Here is a 23,014-nt window from a genome sequence, read left to right on the forward strand (position 1 = left end):
ATAATGTAACAAGAAGGTAATAAAAATCTGACATGACACATGCATGAAAATGAATCTCTAAGAATATAGTTAGTTAATAAAGTTTGCTAGATATCTTCCATTGGTCCCTCTAGCAGATCTTAACATGTCAATATGTGTTTTAACATGTTATAACATAATACCTATAATATTATATAATATGTGTTTTATATTTTAACAATAATTATACGTAATATAGCATAATGGCATCAATGTGTCAACATCAGTTATATCTGATTAATGGATATGTGTTTATTAATTTCTGTGCTTTGTATGTTTAAAAGTTTCATAGTAAAAGTTTTAGTTAGGGCCGGGCGCGGTGGCTCAAGCCTGTAATCCCAGCATTTTGGGAGGCCGAGGCGGGCGGATCACGAGGTCAGGAAATCGAGACCATCCTGGCTAACACGGTGAAACCCCGTCTCTACTAAAAATACAAAAAATTAGCCGGGCGTGGTGGTGCGCGCCTGTAGTCCCAGCTACTTGGAGGCTGAGGCAGGAGAATGGCGTGAACCTGGGAGGCGGAGCTTGCAGTGAGCCAAGATCGCGCCACTGCACTCCAACCTGGGTAACACAGCGAGACTCCGTCTCAAAAAAAAAAAAAAAAAAAAAAAAAGTTTTAGTTAGCTTAATTAAAAAAATAACATCGAATGCTTGTTAAAAATGTAGATCACTGTGTCCCAATCCCCAATATTCCGATATATCAGATCTGGGCTAGAAAAACAATTGTGATTTATGACAGAACCTTTTCTCTTTCCTTTTGATGCTTAAATTTGAAAAACAAAAAACCTGCTAGAGGATAAACTACCCATACTAAAACTAAACTATAATGCACTTTGCAACTATTTCTTGTTTTGTTATTCTTGTCATCTACAGTTTCCCTTCCTGTTTGGACTTCCAAATAACCAGAAGACAAACTAAGTAAAATATAAAGACTAGAAAGTAAACTTTAACGTTTTCAGTTACTCTTCTCCTTTTTCCTTGTTAATTTTTTAGAATTACGTTTTAGTCAACATTTAGTGAATATCTACAAGTTCCTAAGTTATATTAAGAGAGCAAGGAAGGGAATTATTTATATATGACACAGCTTTTTTTCTCAGGTATTTACAATCCATAATAAAACAAACTAAAATATGTAAAATACATAGAGATTTTAATTTACTAATAAACTAAAATTTGAAAAGCAAGAATGAAAACAGTTCTCACCTGGGTCCTTTCTAGTTGACAAGGTGGCATTTTCGTACTGTGAATCAGGTAACATTTTGAGAAATTGCCATTTAAAAATACTTAACCACTTAGAATTGCTATAACATTGTCCTTAATCCCTGTGTGGTCACTGATGTGAAAAAATCTCAAGCAGAATTAAAGCAGGGTTTTGTTGCACATCCCTACATTTTTCGTGTGAAAGGTGATGACATGTTTCTCTGTCTCCACTTCTCCCTGTCTTAAGGGAACACAGCAATACTAGGATGCTGGCAAGGCAGTGTCCCTTATTACCGCCACTGAGGCTTCTGAGAGCAGTTGCATAGCAGCAGTTTTATTTCAGTTACCAGTCATTCCCAACTAGCCAAGTTCAGTCTTCAGGGAATACTCCAGTTTGCAGGTGGCCAACAACTTCAGTTATCATTGTCTTAACATTTACCAAGCTCCAGAGAAAGGCAATATTTGGCTTTTTCTTTCACTGACTGTTGCTAATTTTAAGACTTATTTTGAAAGAAAATAATGAGTACCAATTAAATCATTTTAGTTGTATCAATTGCTATGACAATATAGCTTTTTTTTAAAAAAAAAAAAAGAGCTTTTTACTATTTTTAAGACTTGTAAATGGTAGCAACAGCATTTCAAAAAATTGGATAGAGTAGGATTTGTTTTGAGTGTTTGATTAGTATGCTTTCAGATTAGGTTGGTGTCAGAAGGATGAAATCAGTTTATTTACGTTCTTTCTTTCCTTTGTTTCCATTTAGACTGAAACATTCACACTCTTCCCATTTTTATAAGGCATGGATATCATAACTGAAAGAGAAAAAAGCATTTTTCTCTTGGTATCCATCTATTTTTACATTTTATATTTGGATTCTTAAATTTTATACTCAGTGACCACAGAATCAGTTTTACATATAAAAGCCATTTCAATAAGGTTTTGATTTTACTTTAGTTTAATTATATAGCTAGGAATCCTTGGGGCAAATTCTTGTAAGTCAAATGCCACACTAGCAGTTTTTTTGTTTTTTAGGTTTTTTGCGGGTTTTTTTCTTTTCTTTTTTTTCCCTCATATTTTGAATTGTCATATTATATTTCTGGCTGTTTATGATACATAATTCTATAATAAAGTATATGTAGAAGTTACAAATAATACATAAGTTATGTTATAGTACTTAAAGTATTTGATGTAGAATTAGAATGTCGAGAATTCATACAGCACAGTGGTTAGAAAGGAGGGGTTCCAGTGTGGGGCTACGTAGACTCAAAGTTCTCCTCTGCCATTTAGCATCTGTGTGACCTTAGTAAAGTCATGTATCTTCTGTATTAGTCTGTTTTCACGCTACTATAAAGAACTACCTGAGACTGGGTGATTTATGAGGAAAGAGGTTTAATTGACTCACAGTTCCACAGCCTTAACAGGAAGCATGACTAGGGGGCCTCAGGAAATTTACACTTATAGCGGAAGGAGAAGAAGGACCTTCTTCACGTGGAGGCAAGAGAGAGCAAGTGGGAAAGTGCCAGACTTTTAAACCATGGGAGGTGGTGGGAGAAGATTGCATCATGGGAGAGGATTTCCCCTATGCTGTTCTCATGTTAGTGAGTGAGTGAGTTCTCAGATGATCTGAGGACACACTGCATATGATTTTTCAGTTCTGAAAGCAATTTTTGAGCCCCTACTAAATACCAGGTATCAGACCTGCCCTGGGAACACAAAGATTGCAGGGTTTAGTGAGGATGACACATAAGTGGACATGCACTGTGCTAAATGTAAGGCTATCTCTCTATAAAGCACAGAGGAGGGGCACATAATCTAGGGCAGGATCAGGTAATGTCAAAAAAGACACCCTAGAAGAGATCTTTCCTCAACTCTATCAAAAAGAATGATTCAGCCAGGGAGAAGGAAGAGAATATGAGCAGTGGTAAACATGCATGGTGAATATAGAGAATTACAGGTGTTTCAAGTTAGTGGAGGATGAAGTATGAAGTGGAATGACCAGGGATCAGGCTGGAATGGTAAGTCGTTACCAGATGATACTCTAATATAGGCAGAACTCTTACCAGGTCCATTCTTAGCTGCTTTTAGGTACCTTTGGGTTAATTATCCATCCCTTCACCAGTCAGATGGATCCAGGGCAGAAAGATTTCATGGCACAAAGCATAGTGACCTGAATATGTAAGGAATTGCTCAGAAGGGGGCAATGGGCAACTGGGCTTGACATGTACTTTGTTGTTTCACAGAAGAGGATAATGCGGGAAGGCTCATTACATGGTTGGTCCAGGATGGAGGGATAGTAGAAGCCAAGCCAAGCTTGGAAACAGTGAATTTTTTTGTGGTTTCATCCTGTACAGCTGCGTAGTCTTCCTAAAGAGCTTCATCATGGCACCAGGAAAATTGACTTAAGCATTGTTTTAATTTTTATTTTGGATAGCTAATCATTAAGAAAATGGAGGGTATTGGTAATTGAATAGCGTCAGATGATTAGCTGCAGAATCTAGGGAGAAAAGAGAGCAGGAAAAAACAAGGGACAGGGAGAAAATAAGGTGGTCCAGAAAGTGAAGGTTTTTGTTAGGTTCAAGAGTAGATTAATGTGGAGAAAGAGATATATGAAAGACATGTGATTAGGGAGGAAATCAGAGAAAAAAAAATATTGCTGTTTAAGATGTCTGAGGATCTCTGAATGATGATAAAATCTGGTGTGTAGATAGAACAGTGGGTGGCTGAAATGTAGAAGAATGAAGCTGGATCCTCATCTCTCACATTATACAAAAATCAACTCAAGATGGATCAAAGACTTAGTCTGAGACCTGGAACCATAAGAATTCTAGAATATAACATCAGAAAAACTGTTCTAGACATTGACTTAGGCAAAGACTTCATGACCAAGAACCCAAAAGCAAATGCAACAAAAGTAATGATTGATAAATGGGACCTAATAAAACTAAAAAGCTTCTGCACAGCAAAAGATATCAGAATCAGTAAACAGACAACCCACAGAGTGGGAGAAAATGTTCGCAAACTGCATCTGCCAAACAACTAATATCCAGAATCTACCAGGAACTCAAACAAATCAAGAAAAAAAACAAATAATCCCATCAAAAAGTGAGCAAAGGACGTGAATACACAATTCTCAAAAGAAGATATACAAATGGCCAACAAACGTGAAAAAAAAATGCTCAGCATCACAAATTATCAGGGAAATGCAAATCAAAACCACAATGAGATAACCACCTTACTCCTGTAAGAATGACCAGAATTAAAAATCAAAAAATAACAGATGTTGACATGGATGTGGTGAAAAGGGAACACTTTTACACTGCTAGTGGGAATGTAAACTAGTACAACCACTATGGAAAACAATATACAGATTCCTTAAAGAACTAAAAGTAGAACTGTCATTTGATCCAGCAATCCCACTACTAGATATCTACCCAGAGGAAAAGAAGTCATATGAAAAAGACGCTTGCACACACTAGCACAATTCACAATTGCAAAAATATGGAACCAGTCTAAATACCTATCAGCTAATGAGTGGATAAAGAAAAGTATTCCACACACCGTGGAATACTACTCAGTCACAAAAAGGAATGACATAATGGCATTTGCAGCAGCCCGGATGGAGTTGGAGACCATTATTCTTAGTGAAATATCTCAGGAATGGAAAACCAAATATTGTATGTTCTCACTTATAAGTGGAAGCTAAGCTGTGAGGACACAAAGGCATAAGAATGATATAATGGACTCTGGGGACTTGGGAGGAATGGTGGGAGGTGGGTGAGGGATAAAAGACTACACATTGTTACAGTGAGCTGAGATCCGGCCACTGCACTCCAGCCTGGGCGACAGAGCAAGACTCCGTCTCAAAAAAAAAAGACTACACATTGGGTACGGCTATACTGCTCAGGTGATGGGTGCCCCAAAATCTCACAGATCACCACTAAAGAACTTTTCCATGCAATCAAACACGACCTGTTGCCCTAAAACTATTGAATAAAAATTAAAATTTAATTTTAAAAAATGAGTGGGTGGAAAGACGACATACAGAAATGGCACACCTCAGGTGGCTGAAGGAGAGAAACGTATTTGGTGTCTGCCATATTTTTGCAACCTTCAATGACACTTTTGTCCATGTCACTGATCTTTCTGGCAAAGAAAAGATCACCAGTCATCTGCCGTGTGACTGGTGGGATGAAGGTGAAGGCAGACCGAGATGAATCCTCGCCATGTGCTGCTATGTTGGCTGCCCAGGATGTGGCCCAGAGGTGCAAGGAGCTAGGTATCACTGTCCTACACATCAAACTCTGGGCCACAGGAGGAAATGCGACCAAGACCCCTGGACCTGGGGCCAGTAGGCCTTCAGAGCACTTGCCCACTTGGGTATGAAGATCGGGCGGATTGAGGACGTCACCCCTATCCCCTCTGACAGCACCCATGGAAAGTGGGGTCGCCATGGTCACAGTCTATGAACAGGACTCCTCAAACTATTTTCTGTTAATAATTTGCCATCATGTTAAAAAAAAAAAAAAAAAAAAGAGTGGGTGGCTGAAGGGGAGGATACTGAGTAATGAAGTCCAGGAATTATGAAGCTAGGGTACTAGACATCACTATTTGGTTATTTTCTAGCATGGTGTTAAGAGACAGAAAAATATTACAAGCTAGAGGCTAAAGTTCTTAATGAATAAAAGAAAGTGAAAGAGAGATTGAAACATGAGAGCAGCAAAGAGAGATGAAGAATGCTAAATCAAGATGGTATGTACCTTAAAAAATATGCATTTACTCCAAACCATGATTTCATGGAAGATCGATTTGGAAATAGTCATGGTAAGCTAGGTAAAGTTCAGCTACCTCTTCCTGGGTACCACTGAATATTGGGTAATGGAGAATGAAAAAACTTCAACTAAATAGAGCTCTGAGAGAAACAGTTTCTCAGGTTAAAACCATGCTTCGGCCGGGCGCGATGGCTCAAGCCTGTAATCCCAGCACTTTGGGAGGCCGAGACGGGCGGATCACGAGGTCAGGAGATGGAGACCATCCTGGCTAACACGGTGAAACCCCGTCTCTACTAAAAAATACAAAAAACTAGCCGGGCGAGGTGGCGGGCGCCTATAGTCCCAGCTACTCGGGAGGCTGAGGCAGGAGAATGGCGTAAACCCGGGAGGCGGAGCTTGCAGTGAGCTGAGATCTGGCCACTGCACTCCAGCTTGGGCGACAGAGCGAGACTCTGTCTCAAAAAAAAAAAAAAAAAAAACCACGCTTCATTTACCTCAAGGAGATGGCCACAAAATTTTGGAAGGTTTCACTACCTCCAAGAAGTGTTACTGACAACTCTGTACAATCTTAACCTTTTCCTTATCTGTGTTCCTAAATCAGCCATAATTTCATGTATATATTTGTCAAGGACTTACTAAAGTTTAAACATTGTGGTAGATTTTAAGGTAAATATAACATTATGCCATTCTGTCAAAAGTTTAAATGTAAGACTTCTTGTTTCCAGATAGAAAAACCTCAACTGTAATTTATGAAATGCTGGGGGCTTTGTGTGGCCAAGTCTGAGAGATAAAAACTGCAGGGGTATTCATTAATGGGGAGGCCCCAATTTTAAAAAATTTTACCTCCTGGAGTCCTACCATGTTCTCAGAGTGAATATCTGAGAAAATTCCCCTCATTTTTCCAGCAGGGAGAAGGGAAAGGAGCCATTTTGAAATGCATCAGAGTTCTCTCTCTCTCTCTCTCTCTTTCTCTCTCTCTCTCTCTCTCTCTCTCTCTCTCTCTCTCTCTCTCTCTCTCTCTCTCTTCTTCCGAGTCTTGCTCTTTCTTCTTTTCCGAGTCTTGCTCTTTCTTCTTTTCTTCCGAGTCTTGCTCTGTCTCCCAGGCTGGAGTGCAGTGGCACCATCCCCGGCTCATTTTTGTATGTTTAGTAGAGATGGGGTTTCGGCATGTTGGCCAGGCTGCTCTCAAACTCCTGACCTCAGGTGATCCGCCTGCCTCAGCCTCCCAAAGTGCTGGGATTACAGGCTTGAGCCACCGCGCCCGGCCCTGTTTTTCTTAACAAGGTCTGCTCTCAGAAGAAACTAACCAGAGCCTAACTGATAAGAAGGAAGGGAAATCCCCAATTCCAGCCCTCTCTAGCCATCTCCTTCCACCTAAGTGGGGTGGGTGAGGTGAGGGACACTGAGAAGCACTTACGAAGTTCACAGTCCACAAACACAGACTCATTAAAAGACTGAGATCTAACAGGACTTCAGAATGTTTTCCCCCGCCTTACTACTACATTACTAAAAGCCTGTTTACTGCAGTTCCTCTCACCTAGTGCAGCATATCCAGCTAGCAAGAAAAAAATTACTGAACATACTGAAAGGCAGAAAACACAGTTTAAAGAGACAGAGCAAGCATCAGAACCAGCCTCAGATAATACTGAAATTATCAGATCAGAAATTTAAAACAATTATGATTAATATACTAAGAGCTCTAATGGATAAAGCAGATAGCATGCAAGAACAGATGGACAATGTAGGAAGAGAGATAGAAATTATAAAAAAGAAACAAAAGGGAATGCTGGAAATCAAAAACACTGTAGCAGAAATGAAGAATGCCTTTTATGCGCATATTAGTAGACAGGACACAATTGAGGAAAGAATTTCTGAGCTTGAGGACATCTCAGTAGAAACTGACAAGACTGAAAAGCAAAGAAAAAGCAGACTACAGAAGAAAAAAAAAAACAGAACAGACCCAGAGGAACCTTAAGTACATATTACTAAGTGAAACAAGCCAATCTAAAAAGCCTGCAGTATGATTCTAACCACAGATGCTCCTTGACTTACAATGGGGTTATGTCCAAATAAGCCCATTGTAAGTCAAAAATATCCTAAATTGGAAAGTATTTAACATCCTGATAAACCCATCATAAATCAAAAAATTGTTCAAACCATCTTAAATGGGGGACTATCAATGTATGACATTATAGAAAAGGCAAAACTATGGAATCAGTAAAAAGATCACTGTTTGCCAGAGATTGGGGTGTGGGAGGTGCTGCGGGATGAAGAGGCAGAGCACAGAGGATTTTGAGTAGTAAATGTGGTCTGCATAATACTATAATTGTGGATACATGTCACCATGCATTTGTCCAAACCTGTAGAATGCACAACACCAATAGCAAACGCTAAAGTAAACTATGGAATATGGGTGGTGGTGATGTCAATGTAGATTCGTCAATTGTGACAAATATTCCAATTTAGTAGGGGATGTTGGTAGGAGTGGCTATGCATGTATAGAGGGAAGGGAAGGAACATTGGAAATCTTTGTATCTTTTATTCAGTTTTGCTGTGAATCTAGAACTAAGTTAAGAAATATTCTCTCTGCTTCTATCTTCTGAAAGACATTGTAGAGAACTGGTATCATTTCTTCCTTTAATATTTCATGGAATTCACCAGTGGAACCCATCTGGGCCTAGTGCTTCTGTTTTGTAAGGTTATTAATTATTGACTCAATTTCTTTAATAGATATAGCCCTATTCATATTGTCTATTTCTTCCTGTGTAAGTTTGCAGATCGTGTCTTTCAAGGAATTGATCTATTTCACCTAGATTATCAAATCCCTTTGTACCATTTTAATGTCCATAAGAACTATTGTGATGTCCCCTCTTTTATTTCTAATATTAGTCATTTGGGTCCTCTCTATTTTTTTCTTAGTCTGGCTAGAGACTTACAAATTTTATTGTTGTTCATAAGGAACCAACTTTTGATTTTATTGATTTTATCTGTTAATTTATTGTTTTCAATTTCATTGGTTCTGCGCTAATTTTTATTTCTTTTCTTGTGTTTGCTTTGGATTTAATTTGCTCTTTTTTTTTCTAGTTTTCTAAGGTAGAAACTTAGTATTGGGTTTAGATCTTTCTTTTCTAGTATATGCATTCAATGCTATAAATTTTCCTCTAAGCACTGTTTTTACTGCATACCACAAAATTTTGATGTTGTGTTTTCATTTTTATTTCATTCAGTTCAAAGTGTTTCTTAATTTCTCTTGAGGTTTCTTTTTTGATTCATGTGTTGTTTAGAAGTATGTTGTTTAATTCCCACATATTTGGGGGTTTTCTAGTCATCTTTTATTAGTAATTTCTAGTTTAATTCCATTATGGTCTGAAAGAAGACATTGTATGATTTCTTTTCTTTAAATTTATTAATGTGTGTTTTATGCCCAGAATTGGATCTGTCTTGGTGAATGTTCCATATGAGCTTGAGGAACCTCTCTTCTGCTGTTGCTGGATAAAGTAGTCTATAGATGTCAATTATATTCAGTTGATTACATGGTGTTTTGGAGTTCAACTATGTCCTTACTGATTTTCTGCCTGCTAGATCTGTCCATTTCTGATAGATAGGTGTTACAGTCTTCAACTATATAGATTTATCTGTTTCTCCTAGCAACTCTTACCAGTTTTACCTCATGTCTCTTTACACTCTGTTATTAGGCATATGTACATTAAGGCTGTCTTCTTGGAGAACTGACCCATTTATCATTATATAATGCCCTTCTTTATCCTTAAGTTTTCTTGCTCTAATATCTGCTCTGTCTGAAATTAATATAGCTATGCCTGCTCTCTTTTGATTAGTGTTGGCATAGTATATTTTCCCATCCATTTACTATTAATCTTTATGTGCCTTTATATTTAAAGTGAGTTTCTCGTAGATGATATATAGTTGGATCTTGTTTTCTGATCCAAACTGACAATCCCTTTTAATTGGTGTATTTAGACTATTGACGTTCAAAGTGATTATTGATTTAGTTGGGTTTCTAACCATATTTGTTAACTGTTTTCTATTTGTTGCCTTTGTTCTGTGTCCTTATTTTTGTCTTCCACTGTTTATAACCTTTCACGATTGTAATTGAATGACTTATATGATTCCATTTTCTCTCCTTTATTAGCATATCAGTTATGCTTATTTTTTAAAAAAATTTAGTGGTTTCCCTAGAATATGCAGTTTTTTAAGTTTATAACTAACCCAAGTCCATTTTCACATAACACTATACAACTTCATAGATAGTATGAGTACCTTATAATAAAATAATCTTAATTCTTCCATCTTGTCATTTGTATCATTAATATTCATTTCCCTTATATATAAGTATACATAAGCATATATATGATATGTACATAAGCATACATACATAAGCATGTATAATTAAATACATTGTTGTTATTACTTTGATATTAAATCAATTAAGAAGAAAAGCAAAAGGTTGTTTTATTTTCACTTATTGCTTCTATACTCTTCCTTTTCTTAAGAAGGTCCAATTTCTGACCTATATTGTTTTCTTTCTCTCTAAGGAACTTCTTTAAACATTTTTTGCAAGGCTGGTCTACTGGCAACAAATTTCCTCAATTTTTTCATGTATGTGAGAAAGCTTTATTTTGCCTTCACTTTTGAAGGATAGTTTTGCAGGTTATAGAATTCTAGGTTGGTAGTCTGGGTTCTTTTTTTTCCCTCTCAACACTTTAATATTTCACTCCATTCTCTAGTTTGTATGGTTTCTGAGGAGAAGCCGGATGTAATGCTTATTTTTGTTCCTCTGTACATAAGGTGTTTTTTCCTTCTGGCTTCTTTAGGATTTTTTCTTTATCTTTGTTTTTCTGCAGTTTGAAAATTATATGCCTCAGTGTAGTTTTGGGGGTTGGGATTTTTTTTCTTTTAGGGGGTTTTTTGACATCTATGCTGCTTGGTATTCTCTGAGCTTCCTGGATCTTTGGTTTGGTATATCAATTTGGGGTAATTCTCAGTCATTATTGTTTCTGATTTTCTGCTATTTCTTTCTCTTTTCTCCTTTTGGTATTCCCATTACACATGTTACGCCTTTTGTAGTTGTCCTGTAGTCTTTGGATATTCTTTTCTGGGTATTTTTGTTTGCTTGCTTTTCAGTTTTGGATGTTTCTATTGATATATCCTCATGCTTAGAGATTCTTTCCTCAGCCATGTCCAGTCTACTGATAAGCCTGTGTATAAATTTATATTTAGTGTCTAAATTCTGTATTAAATAACAAGTTCCTTGAGGGCAGAGTTTGTGTTTGATTTCCTTACAACTCCTAGTAGAGTTCTCTACAACAAATAGGCATAAATTTTATTAAATACAGTGTATCATATTATGTCATATGAGGTATGATATAATATGTGCCACAAGGCTGGACGTGGTGGCTCACGCCTGTAATCCCAGCACTTTGGGGGGCCAAGGCAGGTGGATCACCTGAGGTCGGGAGTTCGAGACCAGCCTGACCAACATGGAAAAACCCCGTGTCTATCAAAAATACAAAATTAGCCAGGTGTGGTGGCACATGCCTATAATCCCAGCTACTCGGGAGGCTGAGGCAGGAGAATAGCTTGAACCTGGGAGGCAGAGGTTGCAGTGAGCCAAGCCGAGATTGCACCATTGCACTCCAGCCCAGGCAACAACAGTGAAACTCTGTCTCAAAAAAAAAAAAAAAAGTGCCACAAAAAAAGTAGAATTAAATTACTAGATAAGTGAACGTCTACTAATACTGTCTCAGTCAAATGCTTAACTGCATTTTTGTTAGAAATGTATGTATCATTTTTGGTCGACTCCTTGGCCTGGATCTCAACCTAGGTTTTTGAAACAACACTAAGCAATCCTATTACAATTCTATAAACTTAAGCCTGGTTTGCTGACTACATCTGTTAGCAGATGTGGTGACTCATTCTGATTGAGTCATAGAAAATAGTACATAAAGCCTTTGCCTTTATGTACTAATGACTGTGGCTAAAGACAGTGACTCTCCCTAATGACACCAAAATTGTACAGTTGACCCTTGAACAACATGGGGGTTAGAGACACCACCCGCTGTGCAGTTGAAAATTTTCATGTAACTTTTGACTCTCCCAAAACTTAACTACTGTTAGCCTACTGTTGACTGGAAGCCTTGCTAATAACATATACAGTCAGTTAACACATATTTTGCATGATATATGTATTGTATGTTGCATTCTTAAAGTAGTAAACTAGAGAAAAGAAAGTGTTATCGAGAAAATCATAAGAGAAAATACGCTATTTACTATTAGGTGGAAGTGAATCATCATAAAGATCTTCATCCTCATCATCTTCACATTGAGCCTCTTTCCTTTGCCTTCAGTCAATCTCTACATAATAAGCTGGAGTGAAAAACAGCCTAGGGTATTAGGTCTGTGTGATATATACTAGGAGTTTTTACACTTTCTCCTTGGGTGGCCAAAACAATAGGATATAGCATTATAAGTATTTTCTTTCAGTAATCTAAATAGTTCTGCTTCTGATTGGGTACGTTTGTTTTCATTTTCCTCTAATCAAAGGAGCAATGCCTGCATGTTTATAAAATACTTGGCTTGGTAAAACACTGTAGCAGTCTATACTGACGTTCACCAAGTATTTTCAGTTCCCTTTCTGAGTACCTGGTAGTACTGTATATCCCTTCCTCCATTAAAGTTAGATATGGTCATGTGATTGTTTTGTCAGTGAAATGAGACCAAAATTGACATGAAACTTTAAGAGCTAGTACATGTACATAATTTGCTATTTTACCTTTATCCTGCTGCAAAAACTGTAGAAGCCCAGATAGAGAGCCTCCCTTAGCCTAAGTTCCTGAATGAGGACAGCATAGACAGGAACTCCCCCGCCCCGCCCCACCCGCCAGTTGACCTGCTCATGGACATGTAACATATTTTATGCCACTAAGATTGGGGGGTAATTAGATAAGCATAACCTAGCTTATCCTGATAAATATACCCTTCACCCCAAAACAGTGGGCTTTGGTAGTTACTAAAGGAATATAAAAGATTCGATATGCTAATATTGGCCTAATATTTCTTTTTCTTCATTACAGAAATGTTTATTGTACACAGCTTATATAAAATGATATTCATCCCAAGATGATTAGAAAGAGTCGTTCTCCATGTGTCAAAATATTTTTCTTTGAATTAGAATCTTTGCTTGAGATATTTTATTTTATTTTATTTTATTTTATTTATTTGTTTTTGAGTTAGGGTTTCATTCTATTGCCCCAGCTGGAGTGCAGTGGTACGGTCATCACTTACTGCAGCCTTGAACTCCTGAGCTCAAGCAATCCTCCCACTTCATCCTCCTGAGTAGCTGGGACTACAGGCATGTGCTACCATGGCTGGCTAAATTTTATTTTATTTTATTTTTGTAGAGATAGGGTCTTGCCATGTTGCCCAGGCTGGTCTTGAATTCCTGGCCTCAGGCTATACTCTCACCTCAGCCTTTTCAAAATGCGGGAACTATAGGCGTGAGCCACCATGTCTGACTGAGAAATTTTAATATGCTTCTGTAAGATTCCTTTCACCTGCCAATGATAGAATTGTAAATTTCTTGAAAGTAGTGACCATCATTCATTTTTGCATTTATTCTTTTATTCAACAAACTTTTGTTAAGTGCTCATTATTTGCCAGGAGCAGAGTCAAGGAAGATGTTCAGGGAACTCTAGATAGTTTGATAAAACTGGCAGGAGGCAGGCAGGGGCCAAAGACTGTAAAGCACTTTGTTAAAGTCTGGAAGCTTTAACAATTTCATAAATGATCTATACTTCATTTTAAAATAGTTTATCCAAATTCGTTACTTAATTTTACAATGCCATATCCAAGGTGACACAGACCGAGTTTTAACACTTCCGAGACCACCAATACATTATATTTTACAACTTAGTTAACTCCTTTTTACATATCTTAGAATAAAGCTTTTTCTCTTCTATCAGTATCTTTTAATTTCTCCAGTGCACCAAGTACCTTCTCACCTGGGGGCCTTTGCACATGCCATTTTTTCTTTGCCTGTTTTCCCTTAGTTTGGGAAATCACTAGAAGTCGTTTGTATTGAAATTGCTGGTACCATCTTCATAGAAAGGAATATATTTGTCTATGTTATATTGTTGTGCTTTTGGAAATCTACCAGTAAAATTAGAAGTTTTTTTCTTCCATAACTAATATAAACATTAAGAAATAAGAAATTAGGTGCTATTGGAAAGTTTAATTATCCCAATTCTCACAGAAGAAAATTTTCTCATCACATTGCCAGGTGGTTTCAAGCAACTCTTATTTACAAAATTAAAAAGCTTAAAAGCTAAGTTCCATTTCTGGTCTTTATTGTAAAAATCTAAATACCTTTTGCAGAGATAGGGTGGAAGAGTGACATTCCCTTTTGGTTCTCTCTCCTATCACCTTCTGCCTTTCCTTCTAGGGATTCTTCAGCAAGCGCCTGAAAGGCTCCATCAAGAGGACCAAAAGTCAGTCAAAGCTTGACAGAAACACAAGCTTTCGGCTTCCATCCCTTCGCAGTACAGATGACAGGTAGGAAGTTAACTTTCTTAAAACAAAAAAAAGCAGTTTGAGAGTGAATTTTGTTAAGGCATTTTGGTCTGTTCTGAATTTGAATCAATGACAAATAGAAAAATACAATGAAAAATTGACTTTTATGTCATGTTCATATGAAGGCAAGATGCAAAATATTGACTCAAATACCCAACCAGTTTAAGAATCTTATAATATTGGAGAGTTTGTGGATACTAATTTACTAATTGGAGAGTTTGTAAAAACTAATTTTGGCCGGGCGTGGTGTCTCAAACCTGTAATCCCAGCACTTTGGGAGGCCGAGACGGGCGGATCACGAGGTCAGGAGATCGAGACCATCCTGGGTAACACAGTGAAACCCCGTCTCTACTAAAAAAATACAAAAAACTAGCCGGGCGAGGTGGCGGGCGCCTGTAGTCCCAGCTACTTGGGAGGCTGAGGCAAGAGAATGGCATAAACCCGGGAGGCGGAGCTGAGATCCGGCCACTGCACTCCAGCCTGGGCGACAGAGCGAGACTCCTTCTCAACAAAAAAAAAAAAAAAAAAAAAAAAAAACTAATTTCAGGGTCAGTTAAGCTGTTTCTATAGAATCAAGTTATAGTGGTCAGAGGTGTATCTTTTGTTTTGTTTTTGGTAGAATGACTATAAAGAATAATGATTATGATAGCTAAACAATTTTAGCACTGTCACAGAATGCTTCATACATGTTATCTTGTTTCATCTTTATAATAACCCTATATGACAAACACTATTAATATCACCATTTTATAGATGAAGAATCTGAAGTACAGAGAGGTTAAATAATCTTGCCCAGGGTCATATAGCTAGTAAATAGCAAAAATGGTATTTGAACTTGGGCAGTTTGGCTCCATAGTCCATGCTTTTTACTGCTATGTTCTGTATGTACAGCATATGAGATTGGCCTTGTTGGTTTGCAATTGCATCTAGAAGACGTGTGCTGAAAAGGAAGCCTGGATGGATTTCAATAATTAAGACGACTAGCTTGAGTAAACCTCAAATGTATAGCTCCCTAAGGATAATATCCTTCAAAAATCATTGAATATGTGCTGATCATTTTTGACACATGATGTCTCGATAATGTTCAGAATTTTGGAAGTAGTGCTTGTGGTATCAGCATCAGCACATCATCGCTACCACCAATATTTATTAAGTACCTACTCTGTGCCACACATGTTAAATGTAGTCTCTCATGTAATACAACAACCCTAGATACTATTATTATCCTCATTTTATAGATGAGAAACTGAGGCATAAAACGTTTGAGAAACTTGCCCAGGGTCACACAGCTAGTAAGTAGTAGAGCTGGGATTTTAACTCAGGTCTGCCTCTCATATTTGATACTGTTATTTATGTTTTACTTTTTTATTTTTCCAGTAAGTGACTGTTTTTCACTTATCTACCTAGAAAACAGAAATAAAATTATAGATTTTCCAAGCAGATGATTACTGTCTTTATTTTGTAAATGAAGGGACTTGATGGGGTACTACTGCTTTATTAGCCCTTCTTGAGCTACATTAAAGGTGCTCTGTGAAATTTGCAAGTCAGCCCAATTTGCAGTATATTTATTATCTCTTTTATACCTCTTTGTTTTAAGGTAATCATAAAAAAGATTTTTGAAATATTTTTCTTAGTTTCCTATTATTCTATAATTTTCATCATTCCAGGAATTCAAAGCATTTTATTAATGTCTCAAAAAATAGAATAACAATTTTTTTCAGATTATTGATTCTTAAGAACAAAGTGTTGTGCAGCAAATAAAACAGTCCCAATTCAGTAGCCATTTTCTTAAACTCTGCAGCATCATACAGAAACTTGGGAGACAAGTGTTTTTTATAAGTTTACCTTATTTTTTAACCTTGCACTAAATATTACCTTCTTTATTTCAAACGAAGGGCTCTCCCCTGTTTCATTTTGTTTTAGGTTGCCCATGGGAATTGTTTGATTGAATTACCAAGAGATCATATTCTCCCAGAGTCTCTTGTATTTCTATTATATGGTTACTGTATTTTTAGCCTTTCCAGTGATTGAAATGTATTATTTGTGACTTTTATGCTGTTATGCTTTAATCAATAGCAAAGTCTCTCTTAAGTACAGCACAATAAAAAAGTGGTAGTAAATCTCCAATATTAAGTAACTCTTTTAATTTATCAACTCCATTTGAATTGCAGAGAGTTCCTATACAGAAATTTTTCAAAAAACTTTTTCTTGTATAGGGATGTATTCAATGTAATTTGAATGTGTTCCAGTTTTAAAAAAGACTCTCTTGCCTTCAGATCGTATGAACAGTCAGATAAATAGAGCTAAGGTACAAGATATTGATCAGCTGAGTTCTTTGAATTAGTGCCCTTATAAGTGTGACCAAGTATTTTCTGAAGACCTCTGATTTTCCTGGGTCAGATGCATCAATTGCTGAAGTCAGCCACTTCTTTCAAAATGTTATACACTGTGTAAATCCAAGTAGCAAAACATTTCTATTCTTTTATCCAATCTATGGAACCTCCAGTTAAAGGTAGTAAGCAGCTCTTTTTTTTTTTTTCTGTTTTTAAATTATAAATTAAAATACTCACTTGTCTTTGTTGTTTTGGGGGGGGGGATAGTTTCAGTATGTAAATAAAGAGAAAAAGAACTAAAGACCCTCTTTATCTTTCCTGTCTCCCCACATAAATAACCTTATTAACAATTTTTATATTTTCAAACCTCTTTAAAACTCCACACATAAAGGGAACCCAAGTATATGTTTTCATATTTTAATATAAATGGGATCATATTATGCATATTACTTTGTGACTTCCTTTTTAGTATAAATATTTTGTACTCTCCATATGTCAGTAAATGTCAGTCCACATCATTCTTTTTAACAACTGAGTATTTGTATGCTACAGTGTTTTTATAATAATGTACCTCACTTCTCTATTGATGGATATTTACATTGTTTCCCTTTTTTGATACAAAATAGAGATGTCATGAACATTTTTGAACATGTGCCTTTTTGTACTGGTGGCTGGGTTGGAGTTCAGAAGTAGCACTGCTTGGTATAGAGTATGTATGTTGTCAAATTTTCCTTCGAAAAAGGACCTTTCCCACCAACAAATTAAGGTACTTTTATCCTTCAGACAACCTTTTCCATTTTGTCAATATGTTGAAAGAATAGAAATCGTAAACACTTATGTAGTATTTATTATGTGACAGATGTATTCTAAGTACTTTATATAAGCTAACTCATTTAATCATCACAACCACCCTATGAGATAGTCACTGTCATTACTCCTATTTTGAAAATGAGAAAACTGAGACACAAAGAAATTCATAAGTTGCCTGAGGTTATAGAGCTTGGATAATGAGAGAACTGAGGTTCAAACCCAGGAAGATTGGCTTTAGAGTCTGTATTTGTAACCTTTACTGTATATTACCTCTCTAAAAGATGGGATGGGGGGGTAATTTCTTTGTTTTAATTTGTATTTTGATAATACTTAGTATACTGAATATCCTGTCATATGTTTTCTTCTTCTGTGACTTACCTGTTTCCTTTGCCCATTTTTCTGTTGAGTTGTTTATCCTATTTCTTATGATCTGGAATAGCACTTTTTATTACTACGGATAGTAAGCCACTACTATGCATGTTGCTAAAAATTTTCTCCCCATCTGTTTCTTGTGTTTTAAAATCATGTCTTCAAGTTACATGGAAGTTTTCAATTTCCTTTCTCTGATATGTCAGTCTTTTTGGGTGGGAAGGGGGACTTATCTGATCAAATTTGATCATAACACTGAACTCAAGAGGTGAGGGACCTGTTTGTTATTACATTCTTCTTTATGATGCTGTGCAGATCACTTTATTTTTCCCTTCTTCGAGAGGGAGAAATATTCTATCTGGAGCAATCCAGAGGATAATGAAATAGTGGACATGATATTTTGAAATTTTCAAAGTGTTGTGTGTATGGTTTTGTTTTGTTTTGTTTTGTATTTTTTGGATAGAGTCTCACTCTGTTGCCCAGGCTGGAGTGCAGTGGTGCAATCTCCACCTCCTGGGTTCAAGCAATTCTCCTGCCTCAGCCTCCTGAGTAGCTGGGATTACAGGCATAAGCCACTGCCTCCAGCCAGAAATCTTCAAGGTTTTTGAGATAAACCACAAACCTTATCTTCACTCATAACATTTTTATTTTTATTTTTTGAGACAGTGTATTTTTCTGTCACCCAGGCTGGAGTGCAGTGGCACGATCACGGCTTGCTGCGGCTTTGACTTCTCAAGCTTACTTAATCCTCCTGCCTCAGCCTCCTGAGTAGCTGGGACTACAGCCACACACTACCATCCCTGGCTTATTTGTATACTTTTTGTAGAGATGGGATTTTGTCATGTTCCCTAGGCTGGTCTCAAATTCCTTGGCTCAAGTGATTTGCCCGCCTTGGCCTCCCAGAGTCTGGGATTATAAGTATGAGCCACCATGCATAGCCCTCATATTTTTAAAAGATAAAATTATTCTCAGGAGGTCTGAGTTACCACTTTAAGATAGCAGAAAAACATTTTTAAATCGGTTAATTTTATCTAAAGAAAGCAAGCTATGGAAAATACCGTAGTTTTACCAAATAATGTTTCTAAAATCCAAATGTGTTGATATACAGTAACACGTTCAGTATGTGACAGTTATGTACAAGCTACTATGCCGTATGCTACAGAGAATATAGCATAGACAACCAAAGATACAGGCCTCAACCTCGAGGAATCCAGTAAAAGAGGTAAGTGTCAAGGAGGAAATGGTATTGGTGAAGATAAAATTACTTCTTGTTGAGTGGATCAGGAGAGACCTTAGAGGGCAGTGGCCTGTGAGTTGGATCTTACAGGTGTACTTTGAACATAGAAATAGACACACACTGAACTTTCCTTGGAATGGAAATAATGAGCAAAAGTAGAAAGTAGGAAATTATGGAGCTTGAAGAGAATTACTGAATAGTTCAAGGTATTAACATGTAAAGGGGCAAGGTAGGAAATAAGTTTGGAAAGGTAAAATTCCAGTTTTTAACTTAATAGGTGGAAACAGCTCTGCTTTTTTGTCTTAAAAATTAATATGAGAAATAAATATGAACTCCATCTTTAATGAAACTAGGAAAAATATGAGAGATAGATTACTTAATCTATAATTCTCACTTAGAGGACAAACAGATTAGTTACCTACAAAAGGAAATTCTAAAAAGAAGTCTATACTTAGGATTCAGTTTAGTTGCCAATTAACAGATACCCAAAATAGAAATGACTGAAACAAGGTAAAAAATTTTTTTTCACTTCTGTCTGAAAGTGGACAGTCCTGTTCAAGTCTGCCATCTTTAGGATATTCGAGAATCTCCTTATAGACATAAGATAGCTACTAGAGCTCCAACCATAACATATTTGTTTTAGATACCAGAAAAGATGGGCCCATAAAAAGACACATGCCTTCCAGCTGAGTTATCTCCCTTTAAAGCAATCTCTCTGAAACCATACCTAGTTGACTTTGACTTCTGTCTCATTGCCACCTTTTTCTAAGGGAGCCTGGGAAACTTTATACCTGGATATATTGGTGGGCCCAATAATATAGGAATCTGTTCTTAAGGAAAGAGAGAGGGATGGACATTGGTAAGACAGCTATCAGTCTCTGCATAGGAAGTTGATTTACCCACCTACTCTGGAAAGGTTCAGCTTCCACCCAGCTCTAGAAAGTCAGCAGCCAGACTTACCCCCGTCACATAGCAGTTAGGAGAAATTGAACCACCCTGGAGAAACGGACCTACAGATAGCTACATTTACATCTGTAGGTCCTTTTTGCCTATTAAAATCCTAGCTGATAAATTCATTCCTACATAGATCCAAGAGAAATAAAAATATATATTCATATAAAAACTTGTGTGTGAATGTTCATAACAAGATTATTCATAATAGGCAAAAAGTGATAACCCAAATGTCCATCAACTGATCAATAGATATACAAAAACATCATATACCCATACAATAGAATATTCATCAGCAATAAAAAGAGTACTGGTACATGTTGCAATGTGTATGCATGTTTTCAACCTTGAAAACACTGAAGTGGGAGGATTGCTTGAGCCCAGGAGGTCAAGGCTACAGCCAGCCATGATCATGCCACTGCACTCCAGCCTGGGAGACATTATTATGTCTCAATAATAATAATATAATAATAATAATAATAATAATAAGCCGGTCAGTCACAAAGTACTACATATTGTATGATTCCATGTATAAGAAATGGAAATGCCAAGAATAGGCAAATAAATATGTATCATCTTGAAATATCTGAATGCTAAGGTTTAAAAATATGTATATTAAAATCTTCTAGAAAGAAAAAATAGGTTACATACAAAGGAATGTTGGGGGTCAGGGGATGATGTTGGAATTCTCAGTAGAAATAATGAAAACCAGACGTTAGTGGAGCAATGTCTTGAAAATTCTGAGTGGAAATTATTTTCAATCCAATATTCCACACCCAAAGCAGATCTTGAATGTCAAACTGAGGAGTTTGGATTTTAGCCTATAAGCAACAAGGAGCCTTTTAAACATTTTTGATCAAGGAAATGGCCTAATCAGAGTTTTGCTATGGATGGACTAATCCAGCAGTGGAATTTCAGGTAACTTAGTTTGCAGATATTAAGTTTGAGAGACCAGTTAACAAAAAGCTATAAGAAGATATATTGAAGGCTCCAAGGCAAATAGTAGCAGTGGAAATGGAGAGGCAGAGACAAGATAAGAGGAATGTTTTAAAGGCAAAATCAATAGGATGTCACAAAGTCATCATTGTTCCAAAGCCATCTAATCAGATAAAAGCCAGTAAAGTGATTTCCTAGAATCAATATTGGCAGCATTTTCACATTAAAGCCATGTCATGTAGGAGGGTGTTGGGACACAAAAAGACTCTGTGATGTTTCTGCCTTTCATTCAAATGCACTTAAAACTAGGAAATGACTGAAAACAGTGGTACTATATTGTCAGGCATTCCAAGATTCCAGATGCCTCTTGCCAGCCTTGCTTTGGAAGTGCTACTTAAATTTACCAAAGACTAAAGGTAAAGATGAGCATATGGAGTAGAATATTCTCACCCACTCCAAACTTCCCTCAAATGAAAACCTTCACAGTAATGTTCTCAATTCTAAGGTCTGCTAACAAAGTATGGTTTTAAGTAGTCTACTTTTTCTATTGTCAAAAGATACCTGAAAGTAAGTATAGTGTTCATTGGTAGGTGGAATTATGGAACGATATTCTTTGCTTCTTGAGTTTCTCCTTATTAATTAGAATTGTTTAACTTTTTATTTTGAAATTATATAAAGAAAGTTGCAAAAATAGTACATAGAGTTCTGTAGACCCTTCCCCCCAGCTTTCCCTAATAGTGAGGTCTTATAGGTGTAGTATAATATCAAAACCAGGTAATGGGCATTGGTATGGTAATATTAAATAAACTGCAGACTTTATTCAGTTTTCATCAATTTTACATGCATTCATTTGTGTGTGTGTGTGTGTGTTCTATCCAATTTAATCATATGTATAGATTTGTGTAACTACTACCGTGATCAAGATAAAGAACTCTTTCATTACCAAGAAAGAACTCCCTCTGCTACCCCTTTATAATCATATCCACCTCCCCACACCTATCACATCCCTTAAAAAACTACTAATTGGTTTCTCATCTCTATCGTTCTATCATTTTAAGAATAGTGTTTAATAGAATCATATAGTATATAATTGGTTGAGATTGCCTTTTTTTTTTTTTTTTTTTTTTTTACTAAACATATGCCCTTGAGGTCCATCCAAATTGTTACATGTATCAGCAGTTTGTTTCTTCTGTTGCTGAGTAGTAGTTCATTGTACGGATGTCCTAGGGTTTGTCTAACCATTCACCCATTGAAAGACTGGGGTTGTTTCTAGTTTTTGCTATTATTCATATGAATAAAGCTGCTGTGAACAGTTAGATACAGGTTTTTGGGAACATGTTTTCCCTTCTGTGGGGTAAATGCCCAAGAGTATAATTGCTGGGTTCTATGGTATGTACATGTTTAGGTTTATAAGAAACTACCAAACTATTTTCCAGAGAGGCTGTACCATTTTACATCCTGATAAGCAATGTTTGCAGGGGAATTTTTTGTGTCCCAAGAGATTTTCACTTATGTTTTCTTTTAGAAGTTTTATGATTGTAGCTTTTACATATAAGTCTATGATCCAGAGTTCATCTGTGATTGCTTTAAATAAAAGATCTTAATTCAGAAGTTATTGGTGTTCTCTATATATATATTCTACACGTATATTAAATATATATATATATATATATATATATTTTTTTTTTTTAAGAGACAAGGTATTGCTCTGTTGCTCAGGCTAGCATGCAGCGGTGCCATCATAGCTCACTGTAACTTTGAACTCCTGGGCTCAAGCAGTCCTCCTGCCTTAGCCTCCTAAAGTGCT

General features: G+C 36.6%; 1 protein-coding gene across 3 annotated transcripts in view; it reads left to right on the top strand.

Annotated features, from left to right (window-relative positions):
* Nucleotides 1-23,014, top strand: part of RASAL2 (RAS protein activator like 2) — a 393,164-nt gene that overhangs the window by 317,973 nt on the left and 52,177 nt on the right. For all 3 annotated transcript variants that reach the window (XM_010375694.2, XM_010375695.2, XM_010375696.2), the window contains one exon: nucleotides 14,444-14,553. In XM_010375694.2, coding sequence (XP_010373996.1) covers nucleotides 14,444-14,553 — 110 coding nt within the window. The remainder of the gene's footprint in view (nucleotides 1-14,443; nucleotides 14,554-23,014) is intronic.

Source organism: Rhinopithecus roxellana, chromosome 8, assembly GCF_007565055.1.
Source record: "Rhinopithecus roxellana isolate Shanxi Qingling chromosome 8, ASM756505v1, whole genome shotgun sequence".
Lineage (NCBI taxonomy): Eukaryota > Metazoa > Chordata > Mammalia > Primates > Cercopithecidae > Rhinopithecus > Rhinopithecus roxellana.